Below are 24,501 nucleotides of genomic sequence, written 5' to 3'. Positions count from 1 at the left end.
AAAAGGTAGAAAATATATTCACCAAAGTGTCTCTCCTTTGTAATCATTTTCCTCTTATGAAATAATGACACAACTCCTAAGCTTTAACTTTTTCATGATTCAATATAAAAAAGAAACTATTTGTAGCACAAAAAATTTTATGATGGCCAATCAGTCAACCAATCTATTTATTATGTACTTGCTATTATTAAATACATAAAGACAGGAAGAAATTAGGCAGATGACATTCTTTGAGGATTCCACTTAAAGATTTTCAGAACTGGAAAAGACCATTTTAAGTTTTTTTTGATCAAGCCATCATTAGGCAGTAAGGACCCCTAGGCTTAGTAAGATAGACAGAGCTGCCCAGGGCTGCCCAGCCAACCAATGGCCAAGTTTGAGGCAGAATCTAGGCTTCTGACTGCCATGTTTGTCCTCTCTCCACTAGCCAGACAACCTTTCTTTGGTTTTGCAGTATTATTTTTTACCTTGTGAAGTTGTTTTCTTCAGAGCAGGGAGTGTGGCTTGTAGAGATTAAGACACAGGTCAAAATTTGGCCATAAGAGTGGTATGATATCCTGAGTTAAAGCCTCTTTCCCTTTCTTCCTAATTAGCCCCCATGGAAGTCTCAAATCTGAAGGTGACAAATGATGGTACTTTGACCTCTTTAAAAGTCAAGTGGCAAAGACCTTCTGGAAATGTGGATTTCTACAACATTACACTGTCTCACCAAGGGACCATCAAAGAATCCAGAATATTAGCACCCCAGATTACTGAAACTCAGTTTAAAGACTTAGCCCCTGGACGACTTTATCAAGTCACCATCAGCTGTGTCTCTGGTGAATTGTCTGCTCATAAGATGGCAGTGGGCAGAACAGGTGAGTCTAAGGCTCCAGAAATTCCTTAGTTGCTCAAATCACTCTCTGATATACCTTAGAACAGGATAAGTTAGAAGGAAAATTCCTTTCCCAACCTGGGAAGTATGGTCTACATGTCTCAGGGTGTCTGTGGGCCAGGCTCCACTATACAGAGTCAAGCCGAGGGTTAATTGCATTCGTCTGATTATTTAAGCAAATGTATTTGGATTGTTTCCTGAATGATCTGTATTTCTGGCTCTGCCCTGTGCTATTTCATGTCACACCACTTAAGTAGCATAAATGAATTAGCATTGATACTAATGAATAAAACATTTCTGATCAAACCTTATAATGAAGGCCAGTTAGCACTTACCCATGTTTCCCATAAATTATTTTATTTATGTCACCAAACATTTATCCAGTGCCTTCTTCCTGTAAATTACCATATTATGAGCTTTGAGAGTTATTAAGATGGCAGAGTTCAGCACACTACACCCTTCAGCCAAATATGGCCTGTGACCTGTTTTTGTATAGCCCCAAACTAAGGGTGGTTTTTACATTTTTAAAGAGTTTTTTAAAAAAGAAAGAAAACGAAAGAAAAATATAAGGCAGAGACCATATGTGGCCCAAGAAGCCTGAAATATTTACTTTGCCGACCCTCGCTTTTAGGAAGTTACATTTTAATCACACAAATGTAGAATACACACACACACACAAACACACAATAAAAATATTATATTTTAATAATGGTAATTATATTGATATTTCCATGGATCAGGCACTGACTAAACACTTTACACCATTATTTCATTCAGTTCTCACCAAAACCGCAAGAGAGGTCCTGATATTATCACCAGTTTATAGGTAATTCGAAGAGGTCACATAACATGTCCATAGTCATCCAGCCAATAAGTGGTGGGGTTTAAACCAGGCTGTCCGATTCCAGAGTCCATTGTCTGTGCTATTGGAGATCCCAAGTAAGAGCCGTATATACGGTCAGAAAGAAAAGAGAAACAAACTCTCTTTCAGAAGATCAGTAAAGACTTCTGGGAGGAAATGACCTTTAACTGGGACTTTAAAAATATGAAGCTCTTGACAAGTTAAGAGGGAAAAGAGGGAAGGGCATTTGAGGTAGAAGGAATAACACAAGCAAAGGCACAGAGGTGGAAGAGCCCAGGAGACTTACAGGTCTACAGAACGCGAAACTGGAGGCCAGCGAGTGGGGAACGAGGGAGGGGGGCTGCAGGGAGTGAAGACTCCAGGATATGGGGTCTGATTTGGGAGGGCTACAGACACCACACCAAGGACTTGATGTTTTATTCTGTAGTTAATGGAGAAACCTTAAATATTTTTGAGCAAAGAATAATAAGATCAGAGTTGTTTTGCAAGGAGATTAATCTTTTCTGTTGGAAGAGAGGCATGTTTTGTGACCACAACATCCAGGGTCTCTTCCAAAAGATGCCACATCCATCACTGTCACCATCATTATAAGCAACATCAGTATTGTCTATAGGGCTGGTATGCAATCAGAAAAACACAGCGTTTGTATCACTAGGTTATTAACACTGTTACAGAAGATCACATTACTGATATATTACTAAAATGATTTTAACATGCATTTCTCTGGGTGTCCAATGGCTCCAGAATGCTCATTTGCAATTCACAAACATCAGGAGGGGATAGAAATGGGGTTTTTGTTTTGTTTGTTTTTTAATATCTTTATTGGAGTATAATTGCTTTACAATGGTGTGTTAGTTTCTGCTGTATAACAAAGTGAATCAGCTATACGTATACGTGTATCCCCATATCTCCTCCCTCTTGTGTCTCCCTCCCACCCTCCCTATCCCACCCTTCTAGGGGGACACAAAGCACCGAGCTGATCTCCCTGTGCTATGCGGCTGCTTCCCGCTAGCTATCTGTTTTACATTTGGTCGTGTATATATGTCCGTGCCACTCTCTCACTTCGTCCCAGCTTACCCTTCCCCCTTCCCGCATCCTCAAGCCCATTCGATGGAAATGTTTTGAATGGCAGCTTATTAGGTCTTATCTACTGTTGCCCATGAAAAGTGAATGAGCATCCTTACTTTTGGATTTTAGTATCTCCTTTTGACATCATTTCACTGTTTAGTTCCAGAAAAAGTTGGGGACCTGGAGGCAAACAGCAATGGTTCTACAAGGTCTCTGGTAGTGAGCTGGTCGCCCCCTGCTGGAGACTGGGAGCAGTATCGTATCCTGCTTTTGAATGATTCTTTGGCGCTGCTCAACACCACCGTGGGAAAGGAGGAAACACACTATGTCATAGGTGATGTGGGGCTCATACCGGGAAGACAGTATGAGGTCGAAGTCACTGTTGAGAGTGGAAATCTGAAGAATTCTAAGCGTTGCCATGGCAGGACAGGTAAGCGAATACCAAGGTGTTAATGACTGATGGAACCTTAATTTGGTCCTTCTTCCAAGTAACCCAGGTAACCATCCATGTCATACCCCAGGGTTCCCTGTATTTGAGACATTATAGACTGACAAACTGAAATAGGTTGGTAATGTTTAATTTTGTCAAATTAGAGTATTAGAAATCACTTCCACTAGTAGGTTCATTGTTTTTTAAAAGAAAGACCTTTCTAACACCAAAAGAACAGGAAGGAAACAATCCGAGAGAATCCTCCCCACAAAGTAGATAGTTGATAACCTTTTGTTGGTGATCAGTGTTAGAGAACCACTGCCTTGACCCACCGTTGACTACTGGGGGATTTTCAGGTACCAAGGAAGAGTTGTTAAAGTGGAGAGGGATATATTCAGATTTTAGGGCAGAGGAGAGTGAGGCTACTGAGACTTGGGTTTTGGTATTCTTACTGTCACCATTATACTGTAATTCCTTGAGCAAGTCACAACCTCTCTAAGTCCATTTCCTCAACTTTCAAATAAGAGAGTTGACCTGCTAAACTCAACATTTCTATGAAAATCCTTGTGACATGGAATGCTCCATACTTGGAGTGAAATTCAAATATATTCTCTTTTAGTCTTGCCTGATAATAAGGAAATAACTACACTGATGCAATGTTCTTAGAAGAACATCAAAGAAATGGACCAAGAAACATCTTTAGCTTGCCCTCTGTGTCTTCCAGTTACCTCTTCATTTTCCAAATATTAATATCTGCTGGATGATGATCAAAAATAAATGACCAGGCTTCCCTGGTGGCGCAGTGGTTGAGAGTCTGCCTGCCAATGCAGGGGACACGGGTTCGTGCCCCGGTCCGGGAGGATCCCACATGCCACGGAGCGGCTGGGCCCGTGAGCCATGGCCGCTGAGCCTGCGCGTCCGGAGCCTGTGCTCCGCAACAGGAGAGGCCACAGCAGTGAGACGCCCGCATACCACTAAATAAATAAATAAATAAATAAATAACCCAGTAAAGTATTTTCCAAGAGTATTCTTTTGAGTCCTTATTTCTGGTTATGTTACATGAACAAAGTTTTTTTGTGATTAGCTTTTTTTTTCTAAATGCTCATAAGCATTCAGAAAAGAAATGCTCAACTAGAACACTCCTGTGGATGGAAGAGAACAGATCTCTAAAGAATACTGGAGTGTATCCAAGTTAATCAGTGACCCGAATGTCCATTGCTTTTTCCCCAGTCCCCCTGGCTGTCCTTCAGCTTCGTGTCAAACACGCCAATGAAACCTCACTGAGTGTCATGTGGCAGACCCCTGCAGCAGAGTGGGAGAAATACATCATTTCACTAATCGACAGAGACCTCTTACTCATCCACAAGTTGCTCCCCAAAGATGCCAAAGAATTCACTTTTACTGACCTGGTGCCTGGACGAAAATACATAGCTACAGTCAGCAGTATTAGTGGAGACCTAAAAACTTCATCTTCAACAAAAGGAAGAACAGGTAACATTTTTTATAAATTTTAGGCTTTAAAAGTATCCTGTCTGCTGAATCGTCTAACATTCAACTTATAAATGTTCATTAAAAGCCTGTTCTGTACTGGGCATTGTATACATTTTTTTTTCATGTTTTCCATGTATTTGCTCTCTGGGCTATACTCTGGATAATTTCCTCAGCTCTTAGTTTTAGTTCATTAGTTCTATCTAATCTATCTTTCTTTAGTTCTATCTAATCTATTTTAAAATCCACCCACTGAGGGCTTCCCTGGTGGCGCAGTGGTTGAGAGTCCGCCTGCCAAGGCAGGGGACACGGGTTCGTGCCCCGGTCCAGGAAGATCCCACATGCCGCGGAGCGGCTGGTCCCGTGAGCCACAACTACTGAGCCTTGCGCGTCTGGAGCCTGTGCTCCGCAACGGGAGAGGCCACAGCAGTGTGAGGCCCACGTACTGCAAAAAAAAAAAAAAAAAAAAAAAAAAAAAAAAAAAAAATCCACCCACTGAGTTTTAAAATTTAATTGTTATGTTCTTCACTGTTAAACATATTCTTTGGTTCCCTTCCAAATATGTTTAGTATTCTGTTGCTCTTCCCATTCTCCTCCTTTATCGCTATAAGCAAATTAATGATTTTTATTTTCATTCTGTCTGATCAGTATAATATCTGAAATATTCAGGAGTTCAGTGCTGTTGTTTACTGAGTTTTCTGCCTTTTGCTCATGGTGCTTACTTCCTTAAATGTTTGTGATGTTTTATTCTAACTCATACACCTTGGGATTTTATTCTGTGGGAATTCTTTGGGGCCTTTTTTGAAGGTGGGTTTCAGAAAGAATTTTCTTTTCACTTGATTCTTTCAGGTGCACAGGATTTCTATCAACCCAGACCTATTTTAATCTAAATTGTCAACTTGAGGTTTTCTGATCACCCAGGGTTTTAAGAATTTGGGCTGCAAACTCACTGAAGCTGTCTTGACATTATGAATTCTCAGTGGAAATTTTTTCTTCTCCACCTAGTATTAAGGAGGCTGCAGTATATGGGGAATAGAGAGGAAATATTTATTTCACTTACACTTAGAATATAAAGTTTCAGGATCCAATATTATGCAGAGTCACCTATGAGTTTCCTCACCCTGGGAAAGTCTTATTCATAGCTCTTGCAAAGCTATAAAATCAAAGCTTAAATTTATGTTTGAAAGATGCCCTCATGGTGACAGTCTGCTTCAGTGAACCAGTTACCTCTCTGTCACTTTCTTATAGGTCTCTGAGAATTCCTTACATTCTTGACAACTCATTCATGCATTTACATTTTTTTTTTTTATAAATTTATTTATTTATTTGGCTGTGTTGGGTCTTGACTTCTGTGCGAGGGCTTCCTCTAGTTGCAGAGAGCGGGGGCCACTCTTCATCGCGGTGCGCGGCCCTCTCACTATCGTGGCCTCTCTTGATGCGGAGCACAGGCTCCAGACGCGCCAGCTCAGTAGTTGTGGCTCACGGGCCCAGTTGCTGCGCGGCATGTGGGATCTTCCCAGACTAGGGCTCGAACCCGTGTTCCCTGCTTTGGCAGGCAGATTCTCAACCACTGCGCCACCAGGGAAGCCCCATGCATTTACATTTTTATGTTTTATCCAACATGTGCAGTTGCGTGTATTGGGGGGATTTTCATGGTTTGTGCCAGCAATGAAAGTCCAAGGCTTTGTTTTAGACTTAAGATCATTTTCATTATTCCCACCACTCATATTGCTGTGTCATATGGTAAGTGAATGTTTAACTTTGTAAGAAACTACCAAGCTATTTTCCAAAGTGGTTGTAAAATTTTACATTCCCATCAGCAATGTATGATATTTCTAGTTCCTCTGTATTCTCAGCAACACTTGGTATTTTCAGTTTGTTTGGTTTTTTAAATTTTAGCCATTCTAATAAATGTGTAGAGGTATCTCATGTGATTTTAATTTGCCTTTTCTTAATGACTAATGGTTTCAAGCATTTTTTTCATATGCTTATTTACCATCCACTTATCTTTTTGTGGAAGAAGATATTTTCAAATGCTTTGCCCATTTTTTAACAGGGTTCTTTGTTTCTTATCATTGAGTTGTGAGAATTCTTTATTCCAGAATAAGTCCTATGTCAAAAATGTGTGTTGAAATGTTTTCTCTCAGTCTATGACTTGTCTTTTTATTTTATTGACATATAGTTGATTTACAATATTATATTAGTTTCAGGTGTACAGCATTGTGATTCAGCATTTCTATGGAATATACTCCATTAAAAGTTATTATAAGATAATGGCTATAACTCCCTGTGCTATACAATATATCCTTGTTGCTTACCTATTTTATACGTAGTAGTTTGTATCTCTTAATCCCATACCCCTAATTTGCCCCTCCCCCGTTTCCTCATCCCTTTGGTAACCACTAGTTTGTCCTCTATATCTGTGAGTCTGTTTCTGTTTTGCACACACACTCGTTTGTATTATTTTTTAGATTCCACATATAAGTGATATCATACAGTATTTGTCTTTCTCCATCTGACTTATTTCACTAAGCATAATATTCTCTAGGTACATCCACATTGCTGCAAATTGCAGAATTTCATTCTTTTACATGACTGAGTAATACTCCATTGTGTATATATACCATATTTTCTTTTTGTTGTTGTTTTTTAACAATGGCTTGGACTTGGACTGCATTCATTATAAATATTTTCAAAGGTAAATTGTCCTTTTTTTTAAATAAATTTATTTATTTTACTTATTTATTTTTGGCTGCTTTGGGCCTTATTGCTGCACGTGGGCTTTCTCTAGTTGCGGCGAGTGGGGGCTACTCTTTGTTGCACTGCATGTGCTTCTCATCGCGGTGACTTCTCTTGTTGCAGAGCACAGGCTCTACACGTGCGGGCTTCAGTAGTTGTGGCGCATGGGCTCAGTAGTTGTGGCTCATGGGCTCTAGAGTGCAGGCTCAGTAGCTCTGTGGCACACGGGATCTTCCCCGACCAGGGATCGAACATGTGTCCCCTGCACTGGCAGGCGGATTCTTAACCACTGCGCCACCAAGGAAGTCCTTATACCACATTTTCTTTATCCATTCATCTGTTGATGGGCACTTGGGTTGCTTCCATATCTTGGCTATCGTAAATAGTGCTGCTATGAATATTGGGGTGCATGTATCTTTTCAAATTAGTGTTTTCATTTTTTCCAGATATATACCCAGGAGTGGAATTACTGGATCATATGGGAGTTCTCTTTTTAGTTTTTTGAGGAACCTCCATACTGTTTTCCATAGTGGCTGCACCAATTCACATTCCCACCAACAGTGCGTGAGGGTTCACTTTTCTTCCCATCCTCCTGATATTTGTTATCTGTAGACTTTTTGATGATAGCCATTCTGACAGCTATGAGGTGATAGCTCATTGTGGTTTTGATTTGCATTTCTCTAATAATTAACAATGTTGAGAATCTTTTCATGTGCCGGTTAGCCCCCTGTATGTCTTCTTTGGAAAAAATTCAGGTATTCTGCCCATTTTTTAATTGGGTTGTTTGTTTTTTTAAACTGAGTTATACGAGCTGTTTATATATTTTGGATATTAACCCCTTGTCAGTCATATCATTTGTAAATATCTTTTCCCATTCTATAGGTTTGTCTTTTTGTCAATGATTTCCCTTGCTGTGCAAAAGCTTTTAAGTTTAATTAGGTCTCATTTGTTTATTTTTGCTTTTGTTTCTTTTACATTAGGAGACAAATCCAAAAACAATATTCCTACGATTTATGTCAAAGAGTGTTCTGCCTATGTTCTCTTCTAGGAGCTTTATGATTTCCAGTCTTACATTTGGGTCTTTAATCAATTTTGAGTTCATTTTTGTATATGGTGTGAGGAAGTGTTCTAATCTCATTGTTGTACATGTAGCTGTCCCGTTTTCCCAGCACCAGTTGCTGAAAAGACTGTCTTTTCCCCAATGCGTATTCTTGCCTCCTTTGCCATAGATTAAATAACCGTAGGTGTGTGAGTTTATTTCCAGGCTCTCTATCCTGTTCCATTGATCTATGTGTCTGTTCTTGTGTCAGTATCATACTGTTTTGATTACTGTAGCTTTGTAGTAATCTGAAGTCGGCATATGATAGTTCCAGCTTTGTTCTTTTTTCTCAAGATTGCCTTGACAATTCACGGTCTTTTGTGATTCCATGTGAATTTTAGGATTATTTGTTCTAGTTCTGTGAAAAATGACATGGGTATTTTGATAAGGATTGCATTAAATCTATAGATTACTTTGGGTAGTATGACCATTTTAGCAATATTAATTCTTCCAATCCAAGAGCACAGAATGTCTTTCCATTTCTTTGTATCATCTTCAGTTTACTTCATCAATGTTTTTATAGTTTTCAGAGTTTATACTTCACCTCCTTGGTTAAGTTTATTCCTAGATATTTTATCCTTTTTGATTTGTGGTCATCATGGGATTCACATATGCTGACCTACAATTATATCTATTTGTTTTAAACTGGCAGTCATTTAAGTTCAAACACATTCTAAAAGACCTACATTTTTTACTCTCCTCCCCCACATTTTGGGGTTTTGATGCCATATTTTACATCTTCTGCTTATCCCTTAACTGTATAGTGTTATTATAGTTGTTTTTACAATTTTTTGTCTTTTAACGTATGTACTGGCTTATTTAAGTAGTTGATCCTCCATCATTATTATATATTTGCCTTTCCTAGTGAGATTTTTCCCTTTTGTTTAGATTCTTACTTCTTTTCTATTTAGAGAAGACCCTTCAACATTTCTTTTAGGGTAGATTTAGTATTGATGAACTCTCAGTTTTTACTTGTCTGAGAAGTTCTTTATCTCTCCTTCTATTCTAAATGATAATCTTGCTGGGTGGAGTATCCTAGGTTGCAGGATACAGGTTGCAGATTTTTCCCTTTCAGCACTTGAATATATCATGCCACTCCCTTTTGGCCTGGAATATTTCTGCAGAGAAATCAGCTGATAGCCTTATGGAGATTCCCTTGTATATGACTCTGTTTTTCTCTTGTTGCCTTTAGAATTCTCTCTTTAGCTTTTGCCATTTAAATTATGATATGTGGTGTGGCTCTACTTTGGTTTGTCTTGTTTGGGACCCCCTGCACTTCATGAACCTGGATATCTGTTTCCTTCTTCAAGTTTGGGAATTTTTCAGCCATAATTTCATCAAATACATTTTCAGTCCTCTTCTCTCTCTCTTCTCCTCTGGGATCCCTGTAATGCAAATGTTGGTACACTTAATGTTATCCCAGAGATCTCTTAAATTGCTTTCATTTTTTAAAATTTGTTTTTCTTTTTGCTGTTCTGATTGGGTGATTTACATTATTCTATCTTCCAGATCACTTATGTACCACTTAGTCTGCTCTTCATTCCTTCTAGTATGTTTTTTTTAGTTCAGCTATTGAGTTATTCATTTCTGATTGGATCCTTTTTTTTTTTTTTTTTTTTTTTTTGTGGTACGCGGGCCTCTCCCTGTTGTGGCCTCTCCCGTTGCGGAGCACAGGCTCCGGACGCGCAGGCTCAGCGGCCATGGCTCACGGGCCCAGCCGCTCCGGGGCATGTGGGATCTTCCCGGACCGGGGCACGAATCCACGTCCCCTGCATTGGCAGGCGGATTCCCAACCACTGCGCCACCAGGGAAGCCCTGGATCCTTTTTATATCTTCTGGTTCCTTGTTAAAATGTTCACTGTTTAGATAAATTCTTTTCCCTAATTCAGTTAACATTTTTATTACCAAAGTTTTTAATTCTTTACCTGATAAATTGTTTATTTCTGTTTCATTATTTTTTTAGGGAGTTTTGTTTGCTCTCTCAATTGGGAGTAGTTCCTCTGCTTTTTCATTTTGCTTAACTTTCTCTGCCTCTATGAATTTAGGTGAAACAGTTACCTATTGTGGTCTTAAAGGGGTGTTCTTATGTGGGAGGATCCCTATACAGGCTGTGTTCGCCCATTGTCTTTGGTGTGAGAGTTGGATTTGACATGAATGCAAGTTACATCTTTCTTCAGGGTGTTGTTTTAGGGTGATAGCTGGCAGCTGTCCCCTTGGTAGAGGTTGGGCTGGAGGTGGAGGGTCTAGAGCTGGTGCCAGGTGTGAGGTGGAACTTCCTCTCTGTTCAGTGGGATCATTGCCCTGTCAGGGGTGGGGGTCTGATCCAAGTTACTGGGCAGAAACCCTGAGGATCAGGCTCAAGCTGACTTTGTTCACTTTAAGTGTGTGTTTTTCCCTCTCCCAGCACCAGGACCTTTACCCCAGAGGAGGGGAGTGCTGAAGCAAGTGGGGCCTGTGTGCAGACAGAGTTTCAATGCACTGCCCGTGTAGGTGTCTATGGCTCCACTCAGATGCAGCCTCTGGTGCAGTTCCCCTTTGTCTCTCCCAGCTGATCACTACTGCCTGCATCCGCTGCCCCCACCCTGTCGCGGAAATGCTCCACAGGGCAGGTGGGACCCATGTGAGCTCTACATGTATGCGGAGGTTAGCTGTGGTGGAGTGGCCACCCCGTCAGATATCTGGGCAGTCTGAGGCACTGCTTAAGTAAGCACCAAGTATAGACATGCTGCCCCACCCAGCCTCCACCCCCGTGTGGAGCTGCTCCAGGTCACCTCTGGGTCCCACAGTCAAGTTTCTTCCCCAGCCGTGGCTGCCCCAGATCCAGTGCCACATTGTGGCATGAAGTGAGTTGGGTCAGAATGTTTGCTTGGCTTGAGCCGGTACATGTGCCAGGTGGTCGTGGAAAACTCAGCAGCCACTAGAGCAGACCTTTCTCTGCTCTGCCTTGGGGGTTAGCCAGCATGTGTGTGCCCCTCATGATTGGAGTCCAGACTTCCTCAGCTCTTCTCTTTGTCCCAGCAGTTCTCCAACCAGCTAAGGGGTCTTGTCTCCTCATGTAGGACACCAGGACTGAGATGCCCAAACTTCGTTTAACCTGCTCACTCCCCAGGTTGAGTGTCCACCAATGTCATCTCCCTTGTCCTCTGAGGCCCCTCTGAGGGGCACAGGTCCTGACCCAATCACTTCTGTTCCCTTCCTACCCTATTACATGTGTATCTTTCTTACAGTCTTGGTTGTACAAGAGTCTTTTTGCCAATTTCCAATTAGTTTTCAGTGATAATTACTCCACATGTAGATGTATTTTTGGTGACAGGGAGGTGAGCTCCCTGTCCTCTTACTCCACCATCTTGATCTCCTCCACTGGCTTGTCTTTTCATTAATTTATTGGTATATCTTGCAGAACATAGGTTTTTAATTTTGATGTCAATTTACCAGTTTTTTTCTTTCATGAATCATGCTTTTGGTGTCATACCTAAGAAACCTTTGTCTAACACAAGGTCACCAAAATTTTCTCCTAGAACTTTCATAGTTTTAGGTTGTAAATTTAGGTGTATAATCAATTTTGAGTTAATTTTTGTATATGTGTGAGATATGGGGCAAAGTTTATTTCTTTGCTTATGCACATCTAATAATTCCAGTCCTGTTTGTTGAAAAGACTCTCCTTTCTCCACTGAATTGCCCTTGCATCTCTATTAAAAAAAATCAATTGACTATATATGTGTTCGGTCTATTTCTGGACCTTCAAGTCTGTTCCATCAGTCTATGTGTCTACTTTTTAGCCAGTATCACACTGTCTTCATTACTGTAGCTTTCTAGAAGTTTTGAAATCAGATGGTGTTAGTCCTCCAACTTTATTCTTCTTTTTCAAAACTGTTTTGACATATTAATTCCTTTGCTTTCCATATGAAATTTAGAATTGGAATTAAATCTTTTGATCCATGTACAGTAATGTATTTTAATAAGTATGTTTGTACCTAAATCCAAAAGTCAGTGATTTCTGAGAAGGGTTGTTCAAGGTTCCAATCCCTTTGATTATCATAATTCTGGGAAGAGGCACAAAGGAGATGTATGTTGATCAAGGCCAACTTCAAGATCTGTGTAAAAGATTTGTCAATGGACAGGTTAAAAATCACAGTAGTTGTTAATTAGGTAAAGGGCACAGGCTCACAGGTGAGATGAATCAGACTTTGGATGCCAGAATGACAATTTCTTAGCACTGTTGTATAGGCTAATTTACTTACATTATGATCCTTGGTTTCCTCCTCTGTAAAGGGAATTTTAAAAATCAACTCTATAGAGTTTTGAGTGAGTATCCAATAATATAACATCTATAAAGCATAGAGTCCATAACTGGCACATAACAGGCAATCAGTTGTTATCATTTTCATTATCATTGTTATTATTATATAATACTGTAACATATAGTATTGTAGCATTTTCATGTATAAGCATAGCCCTCTTGAGAATGTGCCAATAAAGAATTACCAGTCTCCTAGACTACAATCTAATCATCAGGTTAAAGGGATTTCCCAATACCACCCCATAACAACCATTAGCTCCAGTAGATCATGTGGCTTTGAGTTCTCATGGGGTAGGGACAGATAAAATAACATTAAGTAAGCAATCTTCAAAAATAGCAGCCTTTTATGTATCTGCCAATCCCATACTCCTAATTTATCCCTCCCTCTCCTTCCCCTTTGGTAACCATAAGTTTGCTTTCTATGTCTGTGAGTCTGTTTCTGTTGGTAAATAAGTTCCTTTGTATTATTTTTTAGAATTCACATATAAGCGATATCATATAATAAAAAAATAGCAGCCTTTTACTATTTAAAATTTAAAAATCAAGACTACCTAATAGGCATGCATCATCTTATCCTTGGATCTGAAATAATTTTGATTTCCCATATAAACAGCTTTTTCAGAATGGTAGAGTCTCTGTAGGGGAATCGTTCTCCATTTTTCACAGGAAATAAAGCTGAGTGTCTATATCAAAAAATATATATATTTTTTAGCATTTTCAAGACTGTCTCCATTTTTTAGTCATTTTTGTTACACTCCCTTAGGGTGACGAAGTGTCATCTGTTTTTTCTTCCCTGTCTACTCTGTTTTAGTGCCTGCCCAAGTGACCGGCTTGCATGTGGCCAACCAAGGGACAACAAACAGTCTATTCACTAACTGGACCCAAGCATTGGGAGACGTAGACTTCTACCAAGTCTTACTGATCCATGAAAACGTGGTCATCAAAAATGAAAGTGTCTCCAGTGAGACCAGCAGATACAGCTTCCACTCCCTCAAATCGGGCAGCCTCTACTCCATGGTGGTAACCACAGTAAGCGGAGGAATCTCTTCCCGACAAGTGGTGATGGAGGGAAGGACAGGTAAGAAGAGTGTCTGTGACCTATGGCGACCTAAGCACGTGGAACCTCCAGGGTATATCCTAGGCGTTTTAAAACATCCTAAAGACAGACCCAACTCTGATCTTCCTAAAATCCAAGTTTCACTGCTATCTAGACAGTACATGTTGATCTCCCAGGAATGGAAATTGGATGATGGATGAGAGTAGGAGAGAATGAATTCTAAATTTTCTAAAATCTCCAATACATGTGTCAGAACTCCTAGAAAACCCTTTGCGATGACATGATAGTCATCTGCTACCTGAGCTTATTCCTTCGTCTAGCTGATTTTCTTTGAAATGTTTATGTCCGATTAAGGTAAACAAGTCATGAACTTTTTTTAAAAAGTATCTTCCATTCTCTTTTCATATCTTTGGTTTCAAGACACAGGAAAAAAAAATCATCTCCAACTTCTATGGTCAAAAGTTAAGCTAATAAAATTACCCAATCCCATATATTTTCACAAGCAACATTAAACAGTGCTTAATACTGTACGCCACCTAAACAATGTTCCTTGACTTTAAAGAGCTCATAGTCAAATAGGGCAGAGAGCTAAGTAATCAAATAAATGTCATATGTGTCAGGCAGAGGTGCAGCACCAAAGAAGGGAATATAATTTTCTACACAACACAAAGAAAGAACATAAACAAACAATATAAAATATATTTTCCAGTTTCTTAGAAAGATATACAATTAAATAAATCCAATAGAAGCTTTAATAATTATTAGTGAATTCAGGTCAGTGACTTTGCCTGTTTAATTTCATATGATTATGTTAAGTTGGATGTCAGTCTCCTCCCTCTATATTTCCAATGCTCAGATTCTGAGTATCAGCATCAAGTATCCATAGATATATCCTTTTCTAAAATCATGAATCTCACCTGCTTAATGAACCCAAGGACCATTAACTTCATTAACTCTCCCAAAAGAGCAACTAAGTCATTGAAAAGATATTTCATAGTCTAGGTAGAAATTCACTGATGTCTGCCCATTTCTGTCATTCTGTGGCAACTGATACTGTTGCCTGTGTTCTTCCTGATACCTTCCTTCTTCTCTTTTAATGGTTCTTGGCACCATCCATCAATGTAGCATAATTGGGGGTGAGGGACTGAAAAGCTTAGTTGGGGAATCAAGAGGCCTAGATTCTGGTCCTAGCTCTGCCGTTCACTTATCTAAGCCTTCATTTTCTCTTCCATCCCCAGTAAGTCACCCCAACACCGGGTATCCGAGTGAGGAAGGAGAAATAACAAGTTGAAGAGAGGAGTTGAAAAGGATCTTGCATCCATTTCCCAGTGAGTTGCAGTTGTATTAGTCAGATTAGGCTGACTTATTTCCTGCTTATACAACTGTACAATGTGGGTGTTCCTGACTGGACAACTCTGTTGGTTGGTTCTTCTCTAAGCAGTAATTAAGAGACCCAGGCTCCTACCATCTGTGGTTCTTCCTTCCTCTAGGTTCTCAGAGGTCTCTCCATTTCTTCAGAGAATGGAGGTTATAGGGAGGAGGAAGACTACTAAAGCTAGAAGTAAACACATCACTTCCACCCACATTCCATTAACGGGAACACAGTTGTATGACTACACCTAACTGCAGGGGTGGCTGGGAAATAGTCTAGCTGTGTGTCCAAGGGGAAAAGGAAATGGTTTTGTGAGCAAGTAGTCAGATGCCTGACAGGTTAATTCTCATCTTAAAATACCACAAGGGCTGTCCAGCATATGGTGCTATACTAAAATGGTTTGATATCTGAGATCACTTGATAAGTGGGACTTGTAATTATTTTTATACCTATATTTTAATGGCAACAGAGGTATCAACATTTGACCATTATATAACAGAAGTATGCAAAATGAGACAAGAAATTCTTTGAAGAATGATAATAAAGTCTTAAGGAAAGGACAAGATATGAATAAATATAAACATCAGTTATTTTATTCAAACACATTGAGTGCAGACATTATCATGAGAAAAGAGAAAAACGAGATATTATATAGAAACACAATAACTAGAGATTTTGAAAGGTGCCTCAATTAGTAAATTCTGTACATGGTAGATTGTAAAAAAAATTCAATGGCTAAAACCTAGATAATCATTACCATCTACTCAAATTACTGAAGTATTAGTCAAGGTTGAAATAATTCACTTATATTTCCACAGAGTTGAAACGTATATATAAACCCTCTCAGCTTAGATAAGGTGGCAAAATATTTAAAATTGAAGATATCAGATGTGCTTAACAAATCTAATTCTAACCTGAGAAAATGCTCATTCTAAAGAAAAAAAATAAATATTATATCTGTTTTTTTAAACATGAATTTATATTTTTGGTAAAACTTTTAATAATTATATCTTTTCTAATAAAATGTTAATAGTTGCAAATATTCCCAGCAGTTTTGAAAAACAAGCATAGTTATTCTGAGAACAACCATGGGATATACAGATGGTTAGATGGATGAAAGAAGGACAGGAAAAAAAAAGGAAGGAGGGCATCAATATATAAATAGTATGGCTAAAAGTTCAACGTTATATCTGGGAAATGTCCATATGCATGGAACAGCATTAGCAGAATTATTTAGTAGAGTGCTGTTTATAATTTTGGTGATGGATAAGTGCTTGTAAATGCACAGAAGCCTTTGGGGATTAAACCACAAAGTCAAAGCATATTAGATGAGAAGGATTCTCAGAGGTCATCTAGCCAAATCCCGTCCATTATATGTGATGTACGGATATTGACAATTATATGAAAATATATAGCTGAAGTCAGTCAACCAATGATGAAAACAGTAGTGCAATTCATATGTACTATATATTTTATTCTTATATTCACTACTGACAGTACTATTTGTCATTCATTTATTTCTAATACATGGAGCAACTATTATTCAATACCATGATTATTAATTTGCAGACTGTACTTCTAGCCAGGGAACTTCTTACAGTCATCCACATCTTTTCCATTTTTGTATACTTGGAAAATAGTTGGTTCTTAGTAAATGCTTGTGACGCTAAAACCCCAACTGAGAGAAGCACATAATTATGGTGGACATCAGAAAGGCCAATAATTGCCACAGCATGTCTTTCTGCCCTCAAGTCCGGTCTCCAGACTTATTGCTTCCAGGATAGGCGTTTAGGTTTATTTCTCACCACTAGAGGGCAGGAAATGCTTTGCGAAGGCAAATACAACCCCTTCACCTGTGTAAATGATTAGACTCCCCAGGAATAAATAAATTAATCACAAGAAGGTCGAAGCTACCCCGATGTCTAAGACTTTTAGAAAAGCTATTGCACTCTTCACCTTTCCCCTCAAAAACCTTTCTTTATTGATGGGTTTGGTTCAAGCTCTTTCATTTAGATAGTTAATGTCTGTTCCCTTTCCTACATAGGGGACTTCCTGACACGTTCACATAAGAAAACCTCCACTTAAAATACTTTACAAACAACCACACCATAAAAATGCAGTAGCAGCATCTTTGTATTTATGAGGCATCCAAAAGACTTCCTTGGATTTTTATCTTGGTTAATCTTATGAGGTAAGAACTCTCAGCTTCCAGAAGCTACGATGAAATCGTCACCCTTCCTTGACCTCATAGGTAATCCGATCTCCTGAGTCCACACTGTTTTTGCCCGCCGCAATAGATGACTCAGACTTTTGACTGTGCCTTTCTTTTTAAATTTTCTCCCCCTCGTTAAATCCCAGTCCCTTCCAGCGTGAGTGGAGTAAGGGTGAACAACTCTGGTCGCAATGACTACCTCAGCATATCCTGGCTGCCGGCTCCCGGAGACGTCTATAACTACGTGGTGACACTTTCCCACGATGGCAGGGAGGTTCAGTCCCTCGTGATTGCCAAGTCTGTCAGTGAATGTTCCTTCAGCTCCCTCACCCCGGGCCGCCTCTACAATGTGACCATAACTACGAGGAGTGGCAAGTATGAAAATCATTCCTTCGGCCAAGAGCGGACAGGTGAGCATCTCAGGAGGTCCAGGCTCTGTAAGAACCAGCCGGCTATGTGGTTCAGGGCATCACAGGTCTGCAGCAATTCTGTAATGACGGGATTAAGGACCGTTGAGATCACAACGTTATCTTGGAGTCTTCATATTTTCACCCAAGAAGTTCCTTATGTGAGCAGATGTTACCTTTAAAGTAAGATGAACACCATTTCGTGGCTAGAATTCATAGTATATTCAAATATAGTACCAGGTATTTCTGTTTAGGGTTGCTAGACCCTGGCTCTATGGATGTTCACTAATTTAATCCTTATAAAGTCCTTATTGAGGTAGTTGTTGTTATTATTCCCATTTTACAGATTCTGATAAGGTGCTGAGCCAAGGTTCAGGGTAACTCGTCCAACTGTTTAACTTGTTAAACAGCCAGTGCACTTCAGATCCTGGATTTAAACCCAGTTCTGAATGACTCCAGAGCCTACAAAGTTCTCTATCCTGAAATCCTTCCTGAATGTCTGTTGGTCAAGACCACTGTTCATCCTTTTTCACACAACGTGAAAATGTGAACCTTTATAATTCTGGGACTAAGAGCAAAATCTTAGCAAAGGCTTTGAAGGCCTGGTCTTCGATGTGCTGGAAAGAACTAAGTTGTGACAACTACCATTTTCCCAATATACTTATGCTTCCTGGGGTTTACATCTGAGATTTCTGCTTAAGGTGAGATTAATACTTTATCAAATCTTTCCTGCTGAGCTATGGTTTGATATTTGCATTTTAAAATGTCAGGTTTGGGCTTCCCTGGTGGTGCAGTGGTTGAGAATCTGCCTGCCAATGCTGGGGACACGGGTTCGAGCCCTGGTCTGGGAAGATCCCACATGCTGTGGAACAAGTGGGTCCGTGAGCCACAACTACTGAGCCTGCGCGTCTGGAGCCTGTGCTCTGCAACAGGAGAGGCCGCGATAGTGAGAGGCCCGCGCTCCGCAATGAAGAGTGGCCCCTGCTTGCCACAACTAGAGAAAGCCCTCGCACAGAAACGAAGACCCAACACAGCTAAAAATAAATAAATAAATAAATTTAAAAATAAAATGTCAGTTTTTCCATGAGAATCTGGGACAACTGACATCATCCAATGCCCCAGCACAGGGTCTGGAGCCTAGTAGGCTCCAGAGTCATTCATTGAGTAATGAATGTTTGGTAAATGAATAATCAGAAATCACCTAGATCAGGGGTTTTCACCCAGTGCTTCGTGGGTAGACTTTAGGAAAGTAGTAACCCCCAAATTGCCCGTGAACTTGTTGAGGATAGGGCAGGTATGTGCATTTCTTTGGAAAGAGAGTGAGTGGCTTTTATCAGATTCTCATAGTTTCTGTGACCTCAGAAAGTTAAGAACCACTGATTTACATTGTTACAGCATGCTAGCATTGAAGGTGTCCTTAGAATGATCTAATCCCATCTCATTTGAGATAAAGTCCCAGAGAGAAACTGTGGCTTCTCCAAGGTCACACGGCTGAGCAGTAGTAGCCAAGCCCTACCGCGCTCCAGGGCTGTTTCCAGTACGTCATGCTCTCCCTGAAAGCACTAGTCAGGGATATAAAGAGATAGTCCGTACCCTCAAATTATTACGTATGCCGATAAGCACACTGACGGAGATCTGATTTCTATTTACAAAGCAGCCTTATGTCAGTGTCTTCTGTTTGATTGATTTGGAGCCTAAAAATTGCCAGAAATTAAAGGATATGTCACCCAACCACTAGCCAGCCCCTTGCTTCCCCTTGGTGTCAATTCATGAATGTTTCCTATTCCCATGACCTTCATGTTACAAGGCCTTGTGCTAAGATTGATTTTAAATGTAAGAAAAGTGATCCTTTATTCAAAGCACCCTTTTGATGCTTTACCAACATGAACTTGGATTTGGCACGTGACTAATCAAGGCAAACCACTACCCCTAACAAGTCAGTTTAACTGGAGAGTCGTGTCTGAGTTGTTGCCTTGTTGATTTTGGCTGATTGTCTCAATGCCTTCTACATTTCGGGTGAAAGTGTCAATATTTCTAATTCTGTATCACATCATCTCACCATACAGCAAGGCAAGTCCCACAAATTACCCCCAGTTCCACCTGGAGAGCCCCTTACTGACTTAGCATGTATTCAGCCTGGTTTTTCTTCCTGCTTTGTCTTCAGTAAATTACCTGTATCGTTGACCTTTCTTAGCCCATACTTACAGTGTCACTTCAGAATTTCTTCTGTACAAGTCTGTGATGACTAAATTCTAGCAACACTCTGATTGGTTCCAGATAAATATCTTGAAAAAAAGCACACCTGCCCTTGCTCCCTATCTGTGGGGAGATATATTCCAGTACAAAACCCAGCACACATAAGCCAGCAAAGGATAGTAATGCAACTTGTAGGTGTTAAGAAGCTTCATGAAAAATGTAGCTTAGATACCAAAATGTTGAAATGTCTGGGTCATTTCATGCTTTGGAAGAAAGTAGAAGAGAAAACTTGGACATAGGCGTGGCATGTGGTCAGAGCAGAAATCCCTTAACATAAACCAAACACAGACAGAGGCTACACGATCCAGAGAACATGCTAGTATTAAGATAGAAATTTAGGGCCCTGGATCTGATTGAGCTCATACTTCTTTTCAATGCTCCTTCTCATTAATATTTATAAAATCCAGTTATAGCCAAATAGTAATGAATCTAGGGCCTACTTTTGAATTAAAATACAGCCCCAAATGAAAAAATAGAATATCCTTAATATCATGCTCAAAATACAGAATTGCCTTATTTTACAGTGTTCCTGTTAACAAGCACTGATTGACTGATTGATCAATTGAGAAAAAAACCCATGAGTACACAGATTTGTTTGTTCGTTTGTTCATATGTTTATGGGGAATGTCAGGTGCACAAAGTTGGATTAATCATAATTCTTGGTTCAGGATCCTGTGCATCAGTTGCCACTTTGCCACTGCTATTTGTTTTTATGGTATTTAATTAAATTTAGACTTTTAGTAATTTAATATGTACTTGAGAAACCACTACCCAAAATAAAAGCTAGGGACTTGATAATAATCTATATCAGATCATGCATTTCACACCTCACTGGTCCATCCCAAAGTAACCATCATCTTGACTCTTATTTTTCTCTCTTGCCTTCCATCCTGTGGTTTTATTATTTATGTAATCCTAAAATTATATTTTTAAAATTTTAGTTGTTTTAATACAAAAAAGGTATTTTTTATGCAGTATGTAATCTTTGGGGACTAAGATCTTTCACTTAGTATTATCTTGATAAGATTCATCCATATTTTGTGTTTCGATATTAAGAGTGAAATCCATATTTTTGTGTTTTGAGTTAAGAAAAATTGTGACTGCTATATAGTATTTCACTGTGTTTATATACTATTTCATTCATCCAATCTCCTGCAGATGGTCATCCTTTCTCACACTTGGTTTTTAAATTTTGCCAACCAAATGGATGTAAAATGGTATTGTGCCATAGCCCTGACTTGCATTTCCTTGATCACCAATGATGTTGAACATCTTTTCACGTATTAGTTACCATATGTGTTTCTTCATCTTCTGTTTTGCTTTTGGATTGTTTATACTCTTCTTGGTAACTCATTATCATACCTTGAGTCACCAAGGTATGCTGGAATTATTAATATCATTGCCATCATTCATATTAATCATCAGTTATTATGTTTAATGCTCCATTTTGTACATGACACTTCGTGTAGGCTAACAACAGGATTAGAATTAATTCATCAGGTCTGTAAAAAGATCCATTTAATCAGTCCAAACAGTGTAACAATCTTTCCCCTCCAGAAATTTGTGATCTGAAGGTCTAAGATTTTTCTTTTAAATGCACTCAGTAAAAATCTACTCACTTTCCTTTATCGTCCCGTGTTGTCATCTGTGATCAACTGCTCCCTCAGAACCATTAAATCTCTAGCTGTTTTCTGTTCTCTTTTGCAGTGCCTGACAAGGTCCAGGGGGTCAGTATCAGCAACTCAGCCAGGAGCGACTATTTAAAGGTATCCTGGGTACATGCCACTGGAGACTTTGATCACTATGAAGTCACCATTAAGAACAAAAACAACTTCATTCAAACGAAAAGCATTCCCAAGTCTGAAAACGAGTGTATATTTGTTAAGCTAGTCCCTGGACGGTTGTACAGTGTCACTGTTACTACAAAAAGTGGACAATATGAAGCCAGTGAACAAGGGAATGGAAGAACAAGTAAGTGGAAAGATTGCAAAATTTGGTAGTTGGTTGGGACTTGAAGGTCATCGAGTAAATAATTTATCTGAACCTTGAATTTTCTCTGCTTACTGATCAGTAAATTACATTCCCAGTTAGTCTCAGTTGGAGCTAACATCATTCAGCCAAGCCATGGCCTATAATTACAGAATGTTTAGTGGCAGATAAAAGCAAGCATAGTGGGGGAGCAGGAACACCAAATTTCTCCTTTTTCTTCCCTGCCCTCCTGCATTGTGGCATTTAAAGATCTAGATGTCTTGTTTTATCCTATGATTGAGATCAAAACTCGTTTTACGATTATATTCTACCAATACTTAGCATATAAGATGTATGCCAGGAAAAAGATTACAATTTTAATAGTTGCTTCCAATTTTTCTTGTTTAATTATGCATGAAGAAGCTGAAGTGGTTTATGTGGGAAAGGGAGATGTTTGCCAGTTCTGTGAATGTGATTCATAAATTACTGTGTAGTAAACTCTGATCAGTCACTTTCCTGAAATGTCTTCTCATAGTCCCAGAGGCTGTTAAGGATCTCACCTTGCAGAACAGGAGCACTGAGGACCTTCAGGTGACATGGACACGAGCTGATGGGGACGTCGACCAGTATGAGATCCAACTGCTCTTCAACGATATGAAAGTATTTCCTCCTTTTCACCTTGTCAATACCGCAACTGAGTATCGATTCACCTCCCTCACACCAGGGCGCCAGTATAAAATTCTTGTCTTGACGATCAGTGGAGATGTACAGCAGTCAGCCTTCATTGAGGGCTTCACAGGTAATTGGAAATCTGGCTCTAGAACCTGACTAGATAGTGTGGTGTATTTAGCATGTTGGGTAGCCAGGCGTTTTGGTTGAGGATTTAAAGGGCTAAGGGGTTGGGGGGTGGCAAGAAGGGAGAAGGTTATCTTGATAGTGACAATAATGTTGTCCAAGCTGGTTTAACAAAACTAAAGTATGATGTAGGTGGAGAAAAAAAAAGCTTTCTGAAAAATAACATTGAATTGATATGAATAGCTGTTGCCTGTGAGGCTTACAGATTAAGTATAAATAACCTGATTGGTTGGTTGGATATTCCTTCTTTGGAACTCTATTAGGAGTGTTGCTATAATAGTTAACATTTATTAAGAGTTTACTGTGAACTAGACACACAGCAAAGTACTTTATATGTACATTTTGTTCAGTCCTAAGAATTTCGTGGGCTGGTCACTATTATTATCATTGCTGTTTTTCGGATAAGGAAACGGAAACTTACAGGGGTTAAGCGGTTTACCTATAGTCCCACAACTAGCAAATGAGAAAACCAAGACTTGGACCAAGTCAATCTAATTAGCGCCCACTATATAACTGGCATTCTTCATGTCCACTCACTGGTCTTGATGTCCCTCTAAACTTCCCCCATCAACTTCAGCTCAAGCAGAAAAGTCAGAGAAAAATGGTAGATTGATACCAATTTTTTTTCACATGTATTTTTTCAGTAGATGCCAAAAGGTAGGAAGCATGAAACTTTTAGTTGAAAATTTCCACAGTTCATTCTCTAAGTGATGGTTTTTAAATTTATTCTCTTTTTTAGTTCCTAGTGTTGTCAAAAATATTCACGTTTCTGCCAACGGGGCGACAGATAGCCTGACGGTGAACTGGACTCCAGGTGGGGGGGATGTGGATTCCTACACGGTGTCAGCGTTCAGGCAGAATCAAAAGGTTGAGTCTCAGACCGTCCCCAAGCTTGTCTCTGAGCACACGTTCCACAGGCTGGAGGCTGGGGAGCAGTACCGGATCGTGATCACCTCTGTCAGCGGGTCCCAGAAGAACCAGGTAGATGCACTCGGGCGGACAGGTAAGCGTCCCCCCGGAGAAGAGCCAAATAGTTCTCCATAATGGGACAATGGATGGGCTTGGCCACTCACAAATGGAAAATACCCAAATTCAAAACCACTAAGTTCATACAATTCAATGTGGTTTCAAGAGCCTTTCTCATATTTTTTTCTTTGCATTTTTGTTTCTGAATAGAGCGATTCAAAAACAAATGAAAGGTAATTAGAAACGAAATCATGTGAATAGATTTTTATACTTGCTAAGGGATATAATAGCTGATTCTCTAACTCCGCGTGTTTCAAAATTTTACCCCTTTCTCAAAATTCTTTAAAGAAAAACACACCTATGCCATCTACTTCAATTGTGATTAATTAATAATGTATCTGCTTATTTATATTAATATCACTATTCACATAGTACTTTCAAAACAAAAATAAGCTATCAGCACCACTATAAATGCCAGGCATTTAAAATGATCTTTAGCCATACTACAAGGTAAAGATCATTATCTTCAATTTATAGATGAGGAAAGT

At 39.5% G+C, this 24,501-nt stretch overlaps 1 protein-coding gene across 2 annotated transcripts in view; it reads left to right on the top strand.

Moving 5' to 3' along the window:
- The window catches only part of PTPRB (protein tyrosine phosphatase receptor type B), a 117,842-nt gene that overhangs the window by 44,715 nt on the left and 48,626 nt on the right, over positions 1-24,501 (top strand). For both annotated transcript variants that reach the window (XM_059080210.2, XM_059080212.2), the window contains 8 exons: positions 594-857; positions 2,965-3,234; positions 4,465-4,725; positions 13,672-13,938; positions 17,648-17,911; positions 21,872-22,135; positions 22,668-22,931; positions 23,727-23,990. In XM_059080210.2, coding sequence (XP_058936193.1) covers positions 594-857; positions 2,965-3,234; positions 4,465-4,725; positions 13,672-13,938; positions 17,648-17,911; positions 21,872-22,135; positions 22,668-22,931; positions 23,727-23,990 — 2,118 coding nt within the window. The remainder of the gene's footprint in view (positions 1-593; positions 858-2,964; positions 3,235-4,464; positions 4,726-13,671; positions 13,939-17,647; positions 17,912-21,871; positions 22,136-22,667; positions 22,932-23,726; positions 23,991-24,501) is intronic.

The sequence above is a fragment of the Kogia breviceps genome, chromosome 12 (genome assembly GCF_026419965.1).
Source record: "Kogia breviceps isolate mKogBre1 chromosome 12, mKogBre1 haplotype 1, whole genome shotgun sequence".
In the NCBI taxonomy this organism is placed as follows: Eukaryota; Metazoa; Chordata; class Mammalia; order Artiodactyla; family Physeteridae; genus Kogia; species Kogia breviceps.
The sequence above is the reverse complement of the archived record's forward strand: the minus strand, read 5'-3'. Positions and strand labels throughout refer to the sequence as shown.